Raw genomic sequence first — 18084 nt, 5'->3', positions numbered from 1 at the left:
CTCAAATTTTATTACATTTATTCATCTGTGTTCCTGTCTCTTGTATTTTCATCCTGTTATTTTCTATGGCTTCCTCTATGCAGAGCTCTAAATGGAACTTCCTTTGTTTATTTAGCATAGACTCAAGCAGACTGCTTGTCACTGGCCAGGACTGGGCAGGTAAAAGCTGGTCCTATTTCCTTTCTGCTCACTCCTAAGTGCCTTTTACAAATTTCCTTTCTTATTCTTGCTCCCCTCCTGCCTCCTGTAGGGCTGCTGGACTATAGAGATGCCTCATTTCAGGCTGTGCTGGGTGACTCACACCTGTAATCCCAGCACTTTGGGAGGCTGAGGTAGGTGGATCACCTGAGGTCATGAGTTTGAGAGCAACCAGGGCAACATGGTGAAACCCCGTCTCTATTAAAAATGCGAAAATTAGCTGGGCGTCATGGCGCATGCCTGTAATTCCCGCTGCCCGAGAGGCAGAGGCATGAGAATTGCTTGAACCCGGGAGGCAAAGGTTGCAGTGAACTGAGATCAAACCATTGTACTCCAGCCTAGATGAAAGATCAAGACTCTGTCTCAAAAAAGAAATAAATAAAAGTGAGAAATTTGCTAGAAGACCAAGGAAGCAGTAATTATATTTAAGTGCAGACTTGAGGAGAAAAATTAATTTCCTATGAAGAATAAGCCACCTCAGATGAGATAGTCCCAACAGAGCCCTGAGAGAATAAACTCAGCCTTCTTCCTTGAGATTTTCTTTTCACTGGGTCTGAGAACAGCAGGAGGAAAAGTGTATAAATTCAGAATGCAAGGGGGAAGCACAAAGTATTTTAGAAATACTTTTAAGTGGCAAAGTCAATGCTCTTTCAAATCCTTCATTGTTCACAACTGATTTTAAAGATACTAACAATTTAAGAGTACAGCTTTTAAAATAATTCCTTCTTGTGGTGTCCAGGAGCTTGCTTGACAGATACCTTTTTTTCACTCAAATGATCAGAACACAAATGGGCAGCCTAAGTGTCTGGTACCAGCTGCTTCCTTCAGGGAATCCCTGCACTTCTCAAGGTCACTGTGGCAGCATGACTTACGCTGAGCAACCCTACAATCGTTCCCCACTCCTGGACAAGGGACAGATGCACTTCAGTTTATCTCAAGCAGAAGTTAGGGTTTTGTTTCTAAATGGTATTAGAGTTATTTTAAAATGTAATTTCTCTACCACAATGTTCTATATTGGTGAGCCATTCAGGATACTTGGGCCCTTAAAAGAGGCACTCCCCTGTTCCTTCTTCTCATTCTTACCTCCCTCCCTTTGAGACAGGGTCTCGCTCTGTCACCTAGGCTGGAGTGTAGTAGCATGATCATAGCTCACTGTAGCCTTGACCTCTGGGGCTCAAGTGATCCTCCCACCTCAGCCTTCTGAGTAGCTGGGACCACAGGCATGTGCTACCATGCCCAGCTAATTTTTAAATTTTTTGTCGACACAGGTCTCCCTGTGTTGCCTAGGCTGGTCTCCAACTCCTGGCTTCAAGCAATTCTCCCATTTGGCCTCCCAAAGTGCTGGAACTATAGGTGTGGGCCACCATGCCCTGACTCCTCCCCCCATCTCTATGTGCCAGTAGAAGAAAGAGTATTTGGGAATCAGAAGAGGTGGGTTATGGCTGAAATGTCTGCACTAGCTAGCCGTGGGATTCAGGGAAGCCAGGTCATCTTCCTGGGTCTGTTCCTCATCTCCAAAATGGACTTTACATGCTCTAAGGTTTACTCTTGCTCTGAAGTACTAGGTTTCTTCTTGTAGCTTCTCCAGTCTTTTTTTTTTTTTTTAAGAGACAGGGTCTTGCTATGTTGCCCAGGTTGGTCTCCAACTCTGGGCCTAAAGTGATCCTCCTGTCTTGGCCTCCCAAAGTGCTGGAATTAACAGGTATGAGCCACCACTTCGGCCTCCTCCTCTATCTCTATGTGCTCCTTTTTTGGAAATTTGCATTAGCCTTTTAGATGGACTTAATAAATACTTTTTGTCTTCTTAAAATGTTTTTCTTAAAACTATGATAGTTCCTTAAAAAAAGAAGTTTAGCTCACCGAAAGCACAGTCTTCTAAGTATGTAGTTTATGAAATTTGGAAAATAAGCAGACTGAATTTATTAGAGCTTTCTCAGTATCTTTTAATGCTCTCAATATATCCAATGTTTTCCTGGAGAGCTCTTTTGTCTTGGTGTGCAGTAATGTTGCATTCAGTAAATGGGTAAGAAGATAAAATGTCCCCTCCTTGGATTTTCCTGAATTGTTTCTCTGTGCATAATACATACCCTAATTATACACATGTATATGGTTTGATGTAAATGAGGTCATTGTTTATTTCATGTAAATAATTATCTTTTTTTACCCTAACTTACTTTGAGGTATATTGTCATATATGTAAATGTATCAATTTAAAATGTTTAGTGTGAGGAATTTTAACTAATATATACATATAGCTATGTTACTATTACCCAAATCAATATAAGAAACTTTCCATCACCCCGAGAAAGTTCTCTCAAGTTCTCTCGTATCCCTTTCCTCAGGCAATTACTATTCTGATTTTTATCACAATAGAGTAGTTTTTGCCTGTTCTTGAATACTGAATACAGTATGTATAGGTAAAGAAAGAACTATCATGAAGGGGTGCAGACATGAATATTTTCAGCTGAAATCAAGGGCTAATAAACTGTAAGCTGGCTAGTGAGTGGAAAAAACAGAAATGTAACTATTAAAATATAATCACTTTGTTAAATTAAGTCAAACTTGATTAAGTGGAAAAAAATTGGCATATTTTAGAAAGTCCACATATACTGAATGATGAAATTAACAGTGTTCACAAAATGTTGAACCCATTTGGAAAAGGGATTATAGAATGAAGAAAAAACCATCATAGTCTAAAGAGAAGTGAGGCTGGGCACTGTGGCTCAAGTCTGTAATTCCAGCACTTTGTTTTGTTTTGAGACAAGGTCTCGCTCTGTCACCCAGGCTAGAGTACAGTGGTGCAACATTGGCTCATTGCAGCCTTGACCCCCCAGGCTCAAGCAATCCTCCTACCTCAGCCCCCAAAGTAGCTGGGACTATGTGTGCAAACTACCATGCCTGGCTAATTTTTAAATTTTTTGTAGAAATGAGATCTTACTATGTTGCCTAGGCTGGTCTTGAACTCCTAGACTCAAGTGATTCTCTCGCCTCGACCTCCCAAATTGCTGGGGATCGACTGAGGCCAGGGGTTGGAGACCAGTCTGGTCAACAGAGTGAGACAGCCATCTCTACAAAAAAAAAAAAATTAGCCAACCCTGGTGATACATGCCTGTAGTCCCAATTACTCAGGAGGGCGAGGTAGGAAGATTGCTTGGGCCTGGGAGTTTGAGGCTGCAGTGAACTGTGATCACGTCACTGCACTCCAGCCCTGGCAACAGAGTAAGTTGAGACTCTGTTTCCAAAAAAAATAAGAAAAAGAGGAGTGAATGCCCCCTCTTCTCCAATCCAAATAATTGGATGATAAGTAATTAAAAACTGCTATTAATAGTAAGCCTTTAGTATCTTGGCCAGTTTATTACAGAGGACGATAAATGATTCCATATGGACAGGGCATAACATACAGAGAATGAGACTATGCCAGAAATGGGAGAAGGCATTTGAAACAACATGAGTATCTCAGGGACAGATGGATTGATTCTGCTATTGGTAGGCCTGGAAGGCAAGGTCAGAAGTAGCAAAAAATGGATACCAAAAGCACTATTTGTCACCCAAGCTAAGTGGAATAGCTGGCCCAGTAGGAGAAATGCAGGTTTTGCTCTACACTAAGTTCTCCAACTCTTGATAAGCCTCCAGAAACAAATGTTAGGGGAAAAAAAATGCAGCTGGTTATGAAAAGATATACCTCATTTCATTAAAAAATCAATGTCAATACTGTTAACAGAATCCTTTTATCTTCAGGACAGAGGCAACGCCCTAAACAAACACCAACTCAAGAGCCTCTCATGCCAACCCTAGAGGGTACCCAAACACAAACTTAGCATAGAAGTAAGAATCTCTATGTCTTTTGGTGGAGGCAAAGCCATTTGGTTGGTACTTCATAGGAATATCTTTCTACCAGGTCTTCATCATATGGTATGTGCCACGAGTCTCCAGTTGTTTGCACCACTGTGTCATAGCTGAGAATAGGCTGTTGAATTAAAAAGAGAACAAAACATTGAGAACAACACTAAAGGGCTACCTGGCCATTTCTCTTTCTGACACTTCTCAAGTTTGCTCCAGAAGAGTATTGATAATGGATTATCTCACTTAATAATGGATTTTCAAAGAGCAGCAAACTCTGTGAAGATGAGCCCTAATATTAGGAGTTTCTTTTTTTGAGGGGTCTCATTTTTAAGTCTAAAGACTCTCTGTAGAAGCATTACATTTATGTAATACAGATGTTCTTTTGTTGGCTCTATCAGTTTTGTGTGTGAGAGTGAAAAATTTCAAATCCAGTCAGCCTTCCATAACTGCACATTCTGTATCCCTGGCAAACAACCACGGATTGAAAATATTTGAAAACAAAACAACAACAACAAAAAACTGTGTTCTGAACATGTACAAACTTTTTTTCTTCTTGGCATTATTCCCTAAAAGATACAGAAACAACTATTTATATAGCATTTACATTGTATTAGGTATTATAAATAATCTGAATGATTCAAAGTATACAGGAGGATGTGTGTAGGTTATATGCAAATACTATGCCATTTTATATAAGGGACTTGAGCATTTGAGGATTTTAGTATCTGTGAGAGGTCCTGAAACCAATTCCTCGTGGATACCAAGGGACAAATGTAAACAAAAATAAAGAAATGCTATAATGAACTCCCATGTACTCATCACCTAGCTTCGGCCATTATCAATTCATCTCTAGTCTTATTTCATCCATACACTGCCCTCCCATCTCAGATATGTAATTTCTTCTGTAATACTTCAGTATGTATCTCTAAGAAATAAGGTCTTATTTTATAAATGTAAGATCAATACCTTTATACCTTTATTATACTTAAGAATTAATAGTTCTTTATATCTTGAATCACTATGGTATCATTTAATACCACATTTACTATAAATCTATTGTTGTGGATATTCTTATTTACTTACTTTTATACAGACATGGTCTTACCATGTTGCCCAGGCTAGTCTTAAATTCCTAGGCTCAGGCAATCCTCCTGCTTCGGCCTCCCAAAGTGCTGGGATTACACAAGTAAGCCACTGCACCCAGCCATTCTTACTTATTTTTAAATTGACGAATAACAATTATACATATTTATCATGTATAGCATGTTTTTGAAATATGCATACATTGTAGAATAGCTAAATTGAGCTAATTAACATGAGCATTACCTTATATACTTACAATTTTTGTGGTGAGAACATTTAAAATCTACTCTTAGCAATTTTCAATGATACAATACACTGTTATTATTAACTACAGTCATCATGGAACTTATTCCTCTTATCTAACTGAAATTTTTTTCTCCTTTGACCAACATCTCCGTTTTTTTGTTTTTGTTTTTGTTTTTGAGACGGAGTCTCACTCTGTCACCCAGGCTGGATAGCAGTGGCACAATCTTGGCTCAACGAAACCTTTGCCTCCCAGGTTCAAGTGATTCTCATACCTCAGCCTCCCATGTAGCTGGGATTACAGGCACACACCACCACGCCTGGCTAATTTTTGTATTTTTAGTAGAGATGAGGTTTTTGCTATGTTGGCTAGGCTGGTTTCCAACTCCTGACCTCATGTGATCCACCCGCCTTGGCCTCCCAAAGTGCTGAGATTACAGGCATGAGCCATCACGCCCGGCCAATATTTTTTGATCATTGAACCTTATTTATTATACCACGGGCCAGTGTACTTTTCTGTAATAACTCACTTTGGATTCTCTCCCTTTGCTTTCACACAAGATGTATCCTTATATTATAGATATCTTAACTAGAATCAAAGGAGAATTCAACTGAGACTGTCATAGAAATGAATTAAACAGGGAAAACAAATTACTTAGCAGAAGTATAACAAACTATAAGAAATAAAGAATTTGAGCTATTGCAAATAAACAAAAATAACAAACACATATAAGAAGTTATAATTTATGGCCGGGAACGGTAGCTCACGCCTGTAATCTCAGCACTTTGGGAGGCTGAGGTGGGTGGATTATGAGCTCAGGAGTTCAAGACCAGCCTGACCAACATGGTGAAACCCCATCTCTACTAAAAATACAAAAATTAGCTCGGCGTGGTGGCATGTGCCCGTAGTCCCAGCTACTCGGGAGGCTGAGGCAGGAGTATCGCTTGAACCCAGGAGGCGGAGGCTGTAGTGAGCTGAGATCGCACCACTGCACTCCAGCCTGGGCGACAGAGTGAGACTCCATCTCAAAAAAAAAAAAAAAAAAAAAAAAAAAGAAGTCATAATCTATGACATAATTAATCGAAGTCAAAACTGGTGATATCCTAAATGTTGTTTTTTGTTTTTGAGACGGAGTCTTGCTCTGTCGCCCAGGCTGGAGTGCAGTGGCGTGATCTTGGCTCACTGCAAGCTCTGCCTCCAGGGTTCATGACATTCTCCTGCCTCAGCCTCCCAAGTAGCTGGGATTACAGGCACCCGCCACCACACCCGGCTAATTTTTTTTTTGTATTTTTAGTAGAGACGGGGTTTCACCGTGTTAGCCAGGATGGTCTCGATCTCCTGATCTCATGATTTGCCCACCTCGGCCTCCCAAAGTGCTGGGATTACAGGTGTGAGCTACCGCGCCCAGCCCCTAAGTGTTTTAATTAATTTGAGGTTGGCCTATGAAAACTTTAGCAGACTCTTTCTAGGACCTGGCTAGTTCCAAATACTAACCTAAAACTGAGAAAAATAAAGCATTTACCACCTTCAATTAGTTGTGACACTCTTTTTCTATGCCACGTTCTTACTGTATACTTGACTCTGTTAATATTACATAGAGAACAGGTACCATTACCTGAAAGGTTAGTTTTGATCCTGGAAACCTATTTGTAATTGCCAGCTGATGTCCCTGCTGCCACTTAAAAAATAGGCGTTGGGTCTTGGCATCAGGCAGACAGGCCTTGTGGTCCCGCATCAGGTCTCTTGTGATAAACCTGCAGTGATTCCCGGAGTGCAGTGTGGCATACAAAAGGAATGGATCATCCTCCGAGCTGAACCAGGCATAAGAAAGGACACAATCAAGCACAGCTGAAGAGGCAGAGGACAGTGTTTTTCACCGTAATTTTTACTTACTTTCCTTGGAGGTGCCTCTGATTTCTTGACCAACATGATGCTAGTAATACTTAAGAACCACCTCAAAGTCCTTAGCTGGTAAGCAATACTATCTAGAACACAGATGGAAAGCTGAGGGGAACGGAATGCTAATGCCTGGGATTCTCACAGCTCACTGGACTCTTCCACTAGAACGATGAATTCTAACAATGCTCTCTTCACACTTAAAAGTTACTTCTCTTTGGGCATTTTTCCTATTTGCCTTATCTATCACAGAGCACACCTTTTCCCTCTCTCTTCACCCAAATTCAAGAAACACCCAAAATACTACTAGGGCAGGATGAGACTTTCTTGCAAGCCATCAAATAACTGGCTGCCCCTAAAGCTGAACTGGTATTTCAGAGCAGCTTCTAGACAGTCACCTGGATCAGCACCCCAAAACATCTTCTTTGGTAAGAGCCAGTGACTCAAAGCCTCCAACAGACCATCAACCTTAGCACTTATTATTTTAACAAATGTGCTGTAAAAATGGCAGTAACGACCTTGCTTTAGGAGATTCAGACTGCAACTTGTGATATGCCCTATGCCTTGATTCAAATGACCCTAAATAGGACCATTGAAAGTTTTCTTTATCCTGAAGTATTTCAAGTGAAATGATAAAATGATGAAATTTGCCTTATAACTCTTCAGGAAAAAAAGAAAAAGAAAAAATGTGTGCGGTTTATGGAACAAAATTAGCAAAACGATGGTAATTGTTGGAGCCGGGTGACAGTTACATGAGGACTCACTATTCACTATATTATTCTCTCTAGTGTATGTTTGAAAAGCTTCTTTGGCACATTAGTGGAAAACAGATTTAGTGTTAAACACTTAAATATTCAAATCCAAAGCGACAGAAGGTCAGTGAATTGGTCGTTACAACTGAGTTTGGAACTTCAGCTGATGCAATAAATACAGACCCCAAACCAAGCAGTGAGACCACTTTCCAACAGGCTTCTTGGTCATAACACTTCAAATTTATCTAATTTTTCCATATAAGGAAAATAATAATGATCATGACAGCAACTAACATATATGTTTTCTATGTACTTGGTGCTATGCCAAGAGTTTTACATGAGTTATTTACACGTATTATCTTATTTAATCCTTAAAACCACCCCATAAAAGTTACACAGGAGATAAGGAAGACAGGGAGAAAGGAAAAACCTTTCCCAGACAGGGAGTGGCAGGGCCATGATCTCAGCCTGGGTAAACTAATTCCCAAGCCTACAATTTTACTGTCTACCCAATGTTGCCATTAGGTCTTCTGCTCTTGGAGAAATGGAAGCACCATCTTCCAGCTAAAAAAAGAAGGGATGTGGTTTTGGAACTGGATGAGAGGTTTGCTTCTCCCTTGCTTTATGCATTGAGAGCTATTGTACTTTTTAAATAATAAATGATTTGGGGGCTGGGTGAGGTGGCTCATGCCTGTAATCCTAGCACTTTGGAAGGCTGAGGCGGGTGGGTCACGAGGTCAGTTCGAGACCAGCCTGGCCAACATGGTGAAACCCCATCTCTACTAAAAATACAAAAATTAGTTGGGCATGGTGGCGGGTGCCTGTAATCCCAGCTACTTGGGAGGCTGAGGCAGGAGAATCGCTTGAATCCGGGAGGCGGAGGTTGCCATGAGCAAAGATTGAGCCACTGTACTCCAGCCTGGGTGACACAGCGAGACTCCGTCTCAATAAAATAAATAATTTGGAGAATACTGACAAATCTTGAAGTTATCACATTCAGACTATGAAACCTAGATTTGGGGCTGAGGCATATACACTCATTAAGCAAAGTTGGAAATAAACTTTTGTTAGCATAAACAATATGAAAACCTCAATGCACAACAGTGCATTGAGTTCATATGTGCTGTTGCGGATCTGTACTCCTCCTAATTAGCTATTTTCTTCTTACTTTATGGCTATTGTAGGTTTGTGGGTTTGTTTTTTTTTTTTTGAGACAGTCTCACTCCGTAACCCAGGCTGGAGTGCAGTGGCACGATCTCGGCTCACTGCAACCTCGGCTTTCCAGGTTCAAGTGATTCTGCTGCCTCAGCCTCCCGAGCACCTGGGACTACAAAGCGTGTGCTACCACATCTGGCTAATTGTATTTTTAGTAGAGATGGGGTTTGCTATGTTGGCCAGGCTGGTCTCAAACTCCTGATCTTGAGTGATCTGCCTGCCTTGGCTTCCCAAAGTGCTGGGATTATAGACATGAGCCACCGTGGCTGGCTTACTGTAGGTTTTGTTACTGACCATGTTTACCATGGTTCCTTTGGCTTCCTGGGAAGCTGCAGCTCAACAGCAATTTTCTCCTTACATTTAGAATAAAATCTAGGCCTCTTGCTTGAGTACCAGGATCTGCAAGGTCCTCTGTATTGCGGTTTCTGCCTTCTCTCTAATCTCGGAACTTATTACTTTCCCTCTTGCTATTATAGCCCAACTGGCCGTCTTGCTTTCCTCAAACACACGCCAAGCTTATGCCTGCCTCAGGGCTCCTTTGGGATCCTTTTTTTTTTTTTTGAGATGGAGCCTCGCACTGTCGCCCAGGCTGGAGTGCAGTGGCGCGATCTCGGCTCACTGCAAGCTCTGCCTCCCGGGTTCACGCCATTCTCCTGCTTCAGCCTCCTCAGTATCTGGGACTACAGGCGCCCACCACCATGCCCGGTTAATTTTTTGTATTTTTAGTAGAGATGGGGTTTCACCGTTAGCCAGGATGGTCTCGATCTCCTGACCTCGTGATCTACCCGCCTCGGCCTCCCAAAGTGTTGGGATTACAGGCGTGAGCCCGGCCTGCCTCGGGGCTTTGTAAATATTTCGTATTATTTGGGATGTTCTTCCCACCACCTCTCCCCATTTCTCAAATAACTCACTCCTCATCAAATCTGCCCCCTCAGAAAGGCTGTTCTTGACCACCCCATTCACAACCCTCTGACCTATCCCTTACCTAAATTCTTTCTATCTACCTTGCTTTATTGTCCCCATAGTACTGATCACTGCCTGGAATGACATTACCTGTTTGTTTACTTGTTTATTGTAAATTCTAAGAGGGCAGGGACTTTGTCTTTTTCACTGCTCTTTCTCCAAGAACATTGAAGGTGCTCCTGTTTGTCAAGTATTTGCTAAATGATCTACTTAGGATCTTATGGCATGTATTCGGTGTACTAATCTCACTCCTGACTTATCTTCCCTCCACTTCTCCTTTATCCTGATTTCCTCATCTGTTTAAGTTTATCCTGCCATAGAAACTGTAGTGTTTTTTTTTTTAGAAGAAACCGTAGTTTTGTAAGTTGTCTCAAATCTTTTTTTTTTTTTTTTAATGAGGGTGAGTATACATATACACATGCATTTAAAAGATAGGTTTTAAAGTAGGTAACTAACAAGCAGATAGATGCCTGCAGCACAGTATAATTCACCTATTACCTCCAACACTTACATGTTATCAGCAAAAAAACAGCTGGCTTGCTTTTGCACCTCTTTCATCTCATCCTGACTCCATTGGGAACACTTTCTTAGCATGTGCTTCCGGCCTAGGACCAGCAGTCGCAGATTCTGTTTGGCTAGTTGAGAGACGACATTCAAGAGCTAAAAAACACAAAGCCAGAACCACAAAAGGTCAAGGGAAGACTCTCAAATTAGTGGAGTGATTTTTCCAGCAGGCCACCTCAATGGTGAAGCACTCTTTTCCGGTAGGGGGTAAGAAAACAATCCATAATAATTTCCCATCTTTGAAAGCCTGAGGAAAATGCTTCCCTATTACACATTAATGTCTAACATCTGCCTGCTGGTCAGGCTACATTGCAGGGGGGGTTTTCTTTATTTTTGTGTGTGGGACAGGATCTCACTCTGTTGTCCAGACTGGAGTGCACAGGTGCAATCATAGCTCACTGCAGCCTTGAATTCCTGGGCTCAAGCAATCTTCCCACTTCAGCCTCCTGAGTAGTTGGGACCACAGATGTGCACCACGTCTGGCTAATTTTTTTTTTTTTTTTTTTTTTTTTGAGACAGAGTTTCACTCTTGTTGCCCAGGCTGGAGTACAATGGCGAGATCTCAGCTCACTGCAACCTCTGCCTCCCGGGTTCAAGTGATTCTCCTGCCTCAGCCTCCCAAGTAGCTAGGATTACAGGCATGCGCCACCGCACCCAACTAATTTTGTATTTTTAGTAGAGACGGGGTTTCACCATGTTGGTCAGGCTGGTCTTGAACTCCTGACCTCAGGTGACCCACCCGCCTCAGCCTCCCAAAGTGCTGGGATTACAGGAGTGAGCCACCATGCCTGGCCTAATTTTTTTTTTTTTTGGTAGAGATGGGATCTCACGATGCTGCCCAGGCTGGTCTTGAACTTCTGGCCTCAAGAAATTCTCCTGCCTTGGCCTCCCAAAGCACCTGGATTACAGGTGTGAGCCACTGCACCCAGCCTAGTTCAGCTGTTTTAAACTGTGCTCCCTAGGGCCCACTAGGATAGAGTTAGAGAGGCTCAAGAGGGATGGGATTTTGTTTCCTATACACGTTAAACCTTGTTTCGACCCAAACAGCTCAACCTTTATATATTTATCATATTGGTATTCTACATAAGTTTTGATTTGAATAAAAGCTTCTACTTCTTTTTAAGTTTGTAAATGATTAGACTAGACAGTGACTTTTCTATGTTATGACTTTATTGCTAATACTGCCTCCTTTCATTGAAATCCCCTTTTCTACTAAAGATCTGTCGATTTCTACCCTGTAGCCTACTTTCCAGTCAGTTACTTTATCCCCATTCTCTCCACTTCCCACCGGCCTCCACTTCATTGTGTGCACATGAACTCCTCAAAGGTCTAGACTTGGGTTTTAGAAATCTAGTACTTTGGTGAGCTTGCCTATACTCAATTTTTCATAAGGAAAAGTACACAAATTACTTTTATGTACCACCTATTAAACTAAGCTATAAATGGATATTACTAAGTAAAACAAAAGCTGAAAAAATTATAACTTGTATTATATAATCATGTATCAGAAATATAAAAGATCTATAATTTATAAGAATTGGTGGGCCCACAAAAATCACAAGTTGAAAGGTCTTGCAGAAATCCTTAATTTTCTTGGGTCTTGGTTGGAAAACGTATTTATTTTAGTCTAGCTTCTCTTTACTTATAAGTTCCTCCTCTGTAGATTTTCAGGACATTACTTAAAGTCCTATCATCAATAAAAGTAATTCATTTATTTAATCAGCTATCAAATATTACATTAGTACCTGTTATATCCAATATACATGTAGACTCTGACGATCTAATAATGAATTATCAAGGGCTGAATTTTTTATTTATTTATTTTTTATTTTTGAGACGAAGTCTTGCTCTGTTGCCCAGGCTGGAATGCAGTGGCGCGATCTCAGTTCACTGCAACCTCCACCTCCTGGGTTCAAACGAGTCTTCTGCCACAGCTTCCAGAGTAGCTGGGACTACAGGCACACACAATCATGCCTGGCTAATTTTTGTATTTTTAGCAGAGACGGGGTTTCATCATAATGGCCAGGCTGGTCTGGAACTCCTGACCTTGTGGTCAATCCGCCTCAGCTCCCAAAGTGGGATTACAGGCGTGAGCCACTGTGCCTGGCCAGCTGAATTTTAAAAATATTACTGTTTATTGCTTTGGACTGATATTGAATTTTTGTCCACTCCATTGCTAATCTTATTTCAGTAAGGAGTAGTTGGCTTTTTTATCCCTAATTATTAGTTCTATAATTAAGACATAGAATGGGCCGGGTATGGTGGCTCACATCTGTAACTTCGGCACTGTGGGAGGATGAGACTGGAGGACTGCTTGAGGCAAGAAGTTTTAGACCAGCCTGGACAACATAGCAAGACCTCGTCTCTATTAAAAAAAAAATTAGGCCAGGCACGGTAGCTCTCACCTGTAATCCCAGCACTTTGGGAGGCCAAGGTGGGCAGATCACTTGAGGTCAGGAGTTTAAGACTAGCATAGCCAACATGGCCCCACCTCTACTAAAAATACAAAAATTAGCTGGGCGTGGTGGTGCATGTCTGTAATCCCAGCTACTGGGGAGGCTGAGGCAGGAGAATTGCTTGAACCCGTGAGGTGGAGGTTGCCGTGAGCTGAGATCGCACCACTGCACTCCAGCCTGGGTGACAGAGCAAGATTCCATCTCAAAAAAAATGAATGAATGAATGAATGAATGAATGAATAAATAAAATAAAAATTAGCCAGGCATGGTGGCATGCACCTGTGATCCTGGCTACGTGAGAGGCTGAGGCAGGAGGATTGCTTGAGGAGTTCAAGGCTACAGTGAGCTACAATTGTACCACTGCAATCCTGGGAAACAGAGTGAGACACCATCTCTTAAAAAAAAAAGAATGGACACAACTTGTCCACTTCATGTGAGCTAACACTCAAGCAGGTAATTACCTTGAGGACACCCAACTCAAAGATTTACAACTAGTAAAATATAGTTCTTTCCTTCAAAGCTAGGAATAATGGTTTCTGTGCTCAAGCAGTTATTTCCTAGACCTCTCTATGTGTAAGGCATATGGTAGGTAACACAGCTGCAGAATTTTAAGCCATAGTCCCTGCCTTTAGTAACGGAGTACCCAATATTATTATTTTTTTTTTTTTTGAGACAGAGTCTTGCTCTGTCACCCAGGCTGGAGTGCAGTGGCACAATTTCAGTTCACTGCAACCTCCGCCTCCCGGGTTCAAGTGATTCTCCTACCTTAGCCTCCTGAGTACGTTGGATTACAGGCACCTGCCACCATGCCTGGCTAATTTTTGTATTTTTAGTAGAGACGGAGTTTCACCATGTTGGCCAGGCTGGTCTCAAACTCCTGACCTCAGGTGACCCACCCACCTCAGCCTAGCAAAGTGCTGGGATTACAGGCGTGAGCCACCGTGCCTAGCCCCCAATATTTTCTTATGTAACTATCAAGACTAAGAAAACATATATGCTGGCTCTACACATATTGGATGGGTCATAAATATATTTTTTCGTTAATAAATATTTTCTGATTAGCTGAAGAATATGCCCAACATCCATTTTCATCCATCATAAAGTAGCTCATATTTGAAAACTTGAAAAATGAAAGAACAAACGACTCACAGCTCACTACCCAAAGATTGTTAATGTCTATTTACCAGTCTTTCTGTCCTGTGTATTTTTATTTTATTTTATTTTTCTTTCCAAATCAATAGGTCTTTTGCATCATTTAAATATCACAAATAGGTCTTAGGAATCATCCGGCATCTTGTTTCAGAAGCTGGACAACTCTTAGATCTTATTCATCAGCCGGCTGAACAGTTCCTTTTTCAGAGACATAGATACCATCCAAAAATTTCCTGATATCCTTGTTTTTAACTGTCGTGGCTTGCTGAATCAAAGCCTCTAAATTGGAAACAAGCTCAATGTCATTACCTTCAAGGATTAATTCATCTTTCTGGGCTTGAGGTACTGAACAAGCAACACCTGTTCTCATCCAAACCCTGAGGATGTATTTTTCACCCAAGAAATTTCAGATTTCAACAAGAGACCCATTCTCCTGGATAACGACATTGATGGGGAAGTGAGCATACATAGACCTCATCTTGTAATGGAAGCCCAGTGTAACACCCTTGATCATGTTCTGTACATGACTACAAATAGTCTGAACGGCAGCCAGTTCCTTTCAGTTTCCTCACCATTTGTCAACCTGGAGCCTCTTTTCTTTCTTTCCAAGAAGACTGAATCTACACTGATGTGATTGAAATCCCTCTGCAGGGTTCCTCTGGGGCCTTTCACAGTAACTGTGTGTCCCTTCAGAGCAATGTCACCATTTTCTGGAATGTTGACAGTCTGGTTGCTGAGAATGGTCTTCGTTCTCTCAGTAGACATGGCAAAGAAAGCTATTCTATGTATTTTTAAACATAATCTTATAAGCTATTTTAAAAGTTGGGCTAGTAATAAAAGGCAAACATCTATACTAGTAAACTTTGATTCATGGATTCAAATAGCTCAAAAGACATAGGCTGGGTCTGGTGGCTCAGGCCTGTAATCCCGGCACTTCAGGATGCTGAGGCAGGAGGACTGCTTGAGGCCAGGAGTTTGAGACCAGCCTGGGCAACACAGCAAGACCCCATCTCTAAATAATAATAATAATAATAATAATAATAATAATACAATTATAAAAAAATTCAAACAAAAACTATTTCTGATACTGATTGCTTAAGTTTTCAGGCAACTGGGAAAACATGGCTTAAAGATAATACAGTTGTGTCTTCATAGCTATATCCTGGTTCAGATAAATGGCCTTGAGTTTACTAATAGTACATTAAAGACTAGGGCCCAAGGAAGAGCAGAAAAGCCTATTTGAACTATTCTGGGGCACCATCTTGTGGCTGAGAAGTCTCTACTAGAAGCAGCTCTCTGAAAACAATGAAAACAAAGGAGAATAAATGAAAGACACAGGGAAAAAGATGAGTGTGCAGCATAAAAGCCCTGGCCTGAAACTCCATGACAGTCCAGCCATGAACCCACTTCCTCTGGGGTAAATTTGAAGGCTGGATCCAGTGGTCTGAGTCAGTGTCATAGGTATACTTGGAATAGTTTGTTTTTGTTTTTGTTTTTTTTGAGATGGAGTCTCGCTCTGTTACCCAGGCTGGAGTGCAATGGCACAATCTTGGCTCACTGCAACCTCTGCCTCCTGGGTTCAAGTGATTCTCCTGCCTCAACCTCCTGAGTAGCTGTGATTACAGGTGCCCGCCACAACGCCCAGCTAATTTTTGTATTTTCAGTAGAGACAGAGTTTCACCATGTTGGTCAGGCTGGTCTCAAACTCCTGACCTCATGATCTGCCCACCTTGGCCTCCCAAAGTGCTGGGATTACAGGCGTGAGCCACCTTGCCCGGCAACTTGGAATAGTTTTTTAAAAAAGACAGAAAATTCAACTTAAGATTCTATGTTAGATCAAAAGTAAAACCAGGAGGGAAAATGGAGTAGATGTACTTCTCCCTATGTCTCCCACTAAGTGCAACTAAAAACCTTGGACATTATATATAAAATAAACATAAGAAGACTTGGAAAGGTAGAGGGAAAAATGGCAAACTGGCTGGGGACCTCAGTACACAAGGACTGACACGGTGGTGAGTTCCCTGGGTTTTCTTTTTGTCACATATATCCCAGAATTGGAGCTGAAGAAGCTGTCAACCTAGAAATGCCAATGAGTGCAGACAAAAAAACCCAACCAAGGCTTGTTCTCTCTAGCCAAAAGACCAGGAAAGAGGCAGTCTTACTCAGAAAACTTGGTAAAATAACATCAGTAGACTATGATGCTGTGTATGTGTGTGTGTCTGTGTATGTATAAAACAAGTAGAGCACAATTTCTTTTTTTTTTTTTTTTTGAGACAGAGTCTCGCTCTGTCATCCAGGCTGGAGTACAGTGGTACAATCTCAGCTCACTGCAGCCTCCGCCTCCTGGGCTTAAGCAATTCTCCTGCCTCAGCCTCCCGAGCATCTGGGATTACAGGTGCCTGCCACCACACCCAACTAATTTTTGTATTTTTAGTAGAGATGGGGTTTCACCATGTTGGCCAGGCTGGTCTCAAACTCCTGACCTCATGATCCGCCCCCTTTGGCCTCCCAAAGTGCTGGGATTACAGGCGTGAACCACTGCGCCCAGCCTGATAAAATCTTTTCTTTTTGTAAAATATATTTAATATAAAATTTATGTAACATAAATGTAACATAAATGACTCATATTTCTGAGTCACAATTGTTTTTTGAATAAGGATCTAAAAAATTCCCATACATTGAAATTGCCTGGAATCTCTCTTAAGACTCTGTATAAGCTCTTTCTCCATTTATCTTTTCTCCCTTATAGTCTAAGGCATATGACTGTTCACAGAGAATTTCCTCCATTTAGATTTTCCCGACTGCATCCCTATGGTATCATGTAACATAGTCTCCAGTCTTCTATGCTTCTTGCAAACTGGTAGTTGAATCCAGAGGCTGCGTTTGGTGGTACATGCATGTAGTCCCAGCAACTTGGGATGCTGAGGTAGGAGGACTGCTTGAGCCCAGCAGTTCAAGCGTAGCCTGGGCAACACAGCAAGACCCTATCTATTGATAAAGTAAAATATTATGGTCCTGATGAAAAGGCCAGTTCATTTATCAAAGATTAAGAAGAACCTCCTCTGTAAGTCACTAGGCATGTGGTACTTGGAATACAGATATAAAAAAACAGTTATTCCAGCCGGGTGTAGTGGCTCACGCCTGTAATCCCAGCACTTTGGGAGGCCAAGGCGGGTGGATCATTTGAGGTCAGGAGTTCGAGACCAGCCTGACCAACATGGTGAAACCCCCTCTCTACTAAAAATACAAAAAAAATTAGCCAGGCGTGGTGGCACATGCTTGTAGTCCCAGCTACTCGGGAGGCTGAGGCAGGAGAATTGCTCGAACCCAGGAGACAGAGGTTGCAGTGAGCCGAGATTGCACCACTGCACTCCAGCCTGGGAGACAAAGTGAGACTCCATCTCAAAAAAACAAAAAAACAACCAAACACAGTTATCTCTAACCTCAAGGTCTTTGCAGTCAAATTAATATAATATAATGTATGCACTAAGATGGAACACAAAGGATGGGCACTTCAATCAGACTGTGGGTGAGGAGGGTGGTCAGGGAAATCACCACAGAGGAAGTGACAGCAAAGCTGAGTTTTCAGATGAACTAGCCCGGCAAGGAATGGGAATTTCCAAGAACAGGAGCAGCAAGTTGAAGGTGGAGGCTCTTTATTAGCACACTGAATTTGAGGAACTGCAAGGTGTCAAATGTGACTCAAGCAGAGGTGTAG

At 41.7% G+C, this 18084-nt stretch overlaps 1 protein-coding gene and 1 pseudogene across 18 annotated transcripts in view; both read right to left on the bottom strand.

The window, feature by feature from the left end:
* Positions 1-3532: 3532 nt before the first annotated feature.
* Positions 3533-18084, bottom strand: part of PRORP (protein only RNase P catalytic subunit) — a 141971-nt gene continuing 127419 nt past the window's right edge. For all 18 annotated transcript variants that reach the window (XM_054447927.2, XM_063651545.1, XM_063651544.1 and 15 more), the window contains 3 exons: positions 10706-10854; positions 6984-7179; positions 3533-4165 (listed from right to left, as the gene is read on the bottom strand). In XM_054447927.2, coding sequence (XP_054303902.1) covers positions 4034-4165; positions 6984-7179; positions 10706-10854 — 477 coding nt within the window. In that variant the 3' untranslated portion in view covers positions 3533-4033. The remainder of the gene's footprint in view (positions 4166-6983; positions 7180-10705; positions 10855-18084) is intronic.
* On the bottom strand, positions 14533-15131 carry LOC129013167 (large ribosomal subunit protein uL6-like; annotated as a pseudogene).

The sequence above is a fragment of the Pongo pygmaeus genome, chromosome 15 (genome assembly GCF_028885625.2).
Source record: "Pongo pygmaeus isolate AG05252 chromosome 15, NHGRI_mPonPyg2-v2.0_pri, whole genome shotgun sequence".
Classification (NCBI taxonomy): Eukaryota; Metazoa; Chordata; class Mammalia; order Primates; family Hominidae; genus Pongo; species Pongo pygmaeus.
This window is presented reverse-complemented; position numbering and strand designations above follow the sequence as displayed.